The sequence below is a fragment of the Nicotiana tabacum genome, chromosome 21 (assembly GCF_000715075.1).
Source record: "Nicotiana tabacum cultivar K326 chromosome 21, ASM71507v2, whole genome shotgun sequence".
NCBI lineage: Eukaryota > Viridiplantae > Streptophyta > Magnoliopsida > Solanales > Solanaceae > Nicotiana > Nicotiana tabacum.
In genome coordinates this window covers 94,962,843-94,966,549 of record NC_134100.1, presented here as the reverse complement: position 1 = coordinate 94,966,549, position 3,707 = coordinate 94,962,843, and the positions used below count along the sequence as shown (strand labels likewise).

Here is a 3,707-nt window from a genome sequence, read left to right as displayed (position 1 = left end):
ATAGCGTTCGAGGAGTCGCACTTTAAGGAGGTGTAATGTAGACAGCGATTTATTCTACGATTCGAACTCGTAATATAAAAGTCATAGGAAAACTGACTTTACTATTGATCCAAATTATAAATTTAAGATGGTAGAAATATCAAATAATGTTTGTGTAGCACTCCCTAGTCCCTGCGATTTATATATATCGTTCATCAAAGTTTACACACTCCTTGAGAAAAAAAATTACAACTTAGGTCATAATTAAGAGTATTGTCCAAACTATACCTTATCTATCACTTAAATGTTTCACTTCATACACAACTAATTGGAGCAAGAAATAGATTTGAAGAAAAATAATGACTTATTTTCTTTGTAACGCGTCAAATATTTTGAAACAAAATTAATTTATCACTACAACTAATATTTGATATTGGAGGTACTACTTGACATAAATCATTAAGCAAGTTGGTATGAATTTTTGTGTGTATATGATCACCAAGTCATCTATTCTATAATTGTTAAATTAAAACATAGCATAATGCTTATGTCAGGTTGAGTATACAATTTGAAATTTCTCTTTGCATAGTATTTTAAAACAAAAGACAAAAGATAAAAATAAGAAAAAAAGAGAAACAGCTATAATAAAACAACTAGCTCTCCTTTCATAAACATACATGATTACAACTCTATCCTGCTAATTAATTACCCTTATTATTTACATTCTTTAAAAGTAATCAAAATACTGAGGAATCTGATAAGGTTCTTCTCTTTGTTTCTTGCTCAACTTTGGAATAACAGCAGCAGCATTTCTAGCACTCTTCAATTTCACCAAATGATCACTTGGAATTTCTGGTGGCTTAATTGACCTAATTAAAGCCCAATTTACACCTTTAAAAAAATCATGCCTCTTAATCTCAACTGACCCCTTTAAACTTCCAATTCTCTTCTTTGGATTTTTCACTAATAATCTACTAATCAAATCTTGAACTTTCACCATTTCTTCATACTCTTTACTAGTACTACTTATCCCAATTCTTGGAAAAGTCAATGATTTTTTCAAAATATTGACCAAAGTTTTCTCATTGTTTTCTCCTTTAAAAGGTGTAGTACCAAAAATAAGTTCATATAAAAAAACTCCTAATGTCCACCAATCTACTGCACTTCCATGTCCTTGTCCAGAAATTACCTCCGGAGCTAAATATTCATGTGTACCAACGAACGATCGCGATCGCGCATTTATAGGTTCAGCAACAATTTCTGAATTATGATCTTGAATTTCAACTTTTTTTTGTTCTATTTTTGGTGATAAGAAACAAGATAAAACTGGTTGAATAGGGAGAGAACAATAAGAATGTTTTGAGATGCAACTTGTGTTTTTTTGGTCATTTGGTTTAGGTTTGGATTTTATAAGTGTTGGAATGACTTCACATTTGAAAGAAAGATCAAAATCTGAAAGCATAATGTGACCATCTGCTCTTACTAATACATTTTCTGGCTTTAGATCTCTGTATACTATTCCCATCATGTGGAGATATTCTAGTGCTAAAAGTATTTCTGCAGCATAAAACCTGAAAATAAAAAAATAAAAAAATTTAAAAAAAGGATCAGATAATATACTTGCATATTTATATCCTGTCACAAGATAAACTGACTATTATTAAAAGCTTGTCACAAGATAAAATTAAAAGCTTGGCATTAAAGCTTAGAGGTGAAAAGACTGAAATACTAAAAGAAAAGAACTTGTCAAATGCATGAACGCTAACATATGTACATAGACATAAATTATAATCAAATTAAATGTATTTACTCAAATATAACAAGAACTAAAAAATAAAATCGTTCCATAATGAACGGACCAAAAATGTAATTATGTCTAATGGATTTAAGCTTTATGCATCGATAGCATAATATATCAGTATAGTTTAACCTGTTATAACAGTTAACTCATCAATTTTTTTCAGGTTACCTATCAATATAATTATAAGAGCTTAACTAGAAGTAACCATCTATAGTAACCAAAATTAGCAGATAACCTGCCATGATAATTTAAAGTACACAATTACAAAGGATAATACATATCTACCTTTTAGTGACCTAATTACATACTAAATATTTTTGTAAAACTTAAACTCATGCTTAATTAATAATTTCACTTACTTAGCAGAGGAAATACTGAATCTTTTTCCCGGTTGCCGTTGCCGGGCGGCATGCAAATCACCACCTGGACAATACTCCATAACCAAACAAGAATAATGCGAAGCTTCAAACTGAGCATATAAAGTTGGCAAAAATGGATGATCAATTATTCCCAATATTTCCTTCTCCATTTCTGCTCTCTGCAATTTTTTCCTTATTATTAGCGCTTCTTTATCCACAACTTTCATTGCATAAAAACACTGCGGCAGCAACCCTACAATCAGTGACATAGCCAGGAATTTTAGTGAGTAATATCAAAATATCAAAATATGAATATATAAAAAGTCTAAGGAAATTTAACATATATTTTATATAGCACAGGACAACTCCATGCACAAGACATACCTCTTAGGGCAAAGTCATCCTTTGTCAAAATATTACGAAAAATTATACTGTGTATATAAGTAAAATATTGATATAACATATATTGAATACTCTTTGTTGAGATTTTTTTTTTTTTTTTTTTTTACTTTTTTCAATCATCCGTGGAAAAATTTCTGGATTTGCCATGAATCGCGTTGATACAGGATCCGATGAAAGACATAAAGAAAAAAAAATTACCTCGCGACATAGTGTAATTTTCTGGCCAATTACTGATTACAATAGGGTTTCTAATTTCACATACGTAAACATTTCCGATGTCTCCGCCACCTACACGGCGGAGAAGTCGGAAATGTTCGAGTTTGATTTGACCTGTTTTGACTCGGAGTTTTTTAATGAGTTCCCAAGGGATTTGATTTGACTTGTGGGGTTTGTGAGAGTTGGAGAAATTATATGGAGTTTCTGTAGAAATGGAGGTCCGACGACTGCTGCTGAAGCTGAGATTTGTAGTACTACTCATCCAACTCCGAGGAGTAGAATTTTCCGCCATTGTTAGTGAAGAAGAAGTGGTGCTTTCTTTGTCGGATTCGTCTTGGATTTTGGTGGTGGCCATTATTATGATAAGAAGAGCACGTTTTGAGTTTTTTGCTACAGCTTTCTCAGGCTTTATAAATATACGAGTATATACTCGGACGATGTAAAGAACAAGAAGAAAGGATATTAAAAAGGGAGAAAAGGTCCAAATATACTCCTATTTCCCTTTGTAATTTATCTTCCTTTGCTTATACATGTTCTTTTTTTTTTTTCGTCCTGTGTATTGTGCTCAATTAAATTCAGATACGTGCCGAAAAATCTTATATTACGGTAAAGCACTCCCTAATTAAGATAATTTCATACTTAAGGCTCAAACCCGAGGTTAAGGATGAAAAAAGTATTTACTACTTTACCATAACCCTTGTTTTATATATGTTTTTATTTTCTTTCAAGTAATACGAAGTAAAATAAAACTTGGCCTCTCTTTCCGTCGTTTATCTTTTATCTTAAATATGTCTTTCTTATTGACGATATTTTACCGTGATATATCGATTTAATAGGATCTTTTCAAAAGTTTAGGAGTACATTTGTGTATTTTCAACTGTTCAAGAGCATAATTCAAATTATTACAGATGATTTATAAATCAGTTTTATAGCTTATAGGTAAATTTTGA

The 3,707-nt window shown here is 31.1% G+C and overlaps 1 protein-coding gene across 1 annotated transcript; it reads right to left on the bottom strand.

Moving 5' to 3' along the window:
- Positions 1–622: 622 nt before the first annotated feature.
- Positions 623–3,225, bottom strand: LOC107825709 (protein kinase PINOID 2-like). The gene is made up of 3 exons (XM_075242496.1): positions 2,740–3,225; positions 2,140–2,392; positions 623–1,550 (listed from the first exon to the last, which is right to left on the bottom strand). Exons 1-3 carry the CDS (start codon positions 3,110–3,112, stop codon positions 707–709), a joined length of 1,470 nt encoding a protein of 489 aa, XP_075098597.1. The 5' UTR covers positions 3,113–3,225; the 3' UTR covers positions 623–706.
- Positions 3,226–3,707: the final 482 nt, after the last annotated feature.

Excerpts from the sequence above, each read along its gene's own strand:
- LOC107825709 (XM_075242496.1), bottom strand. The coding sequence starts at position 3,112 with ATGGCCACCACCAAAATCCAAGACGAATCCGACAAAGAAAGCACCACT. Across the intron at positions 2,393-2,739 it reads AAATTACACTATGTCGCGAG|GGTTGCTGCCGCAGTGTTTT; the intron begins GTAATTTTTTTT and ends CACTGATTGTAG. Across the intron at positions 1,551-2,139 it reads TTCAGTATTTCCTCTGCTAA|GTTTTATGCTGCAGAAATAC; the intron begins GTAAGTGAAATT and ends TTTTATTTTCAG.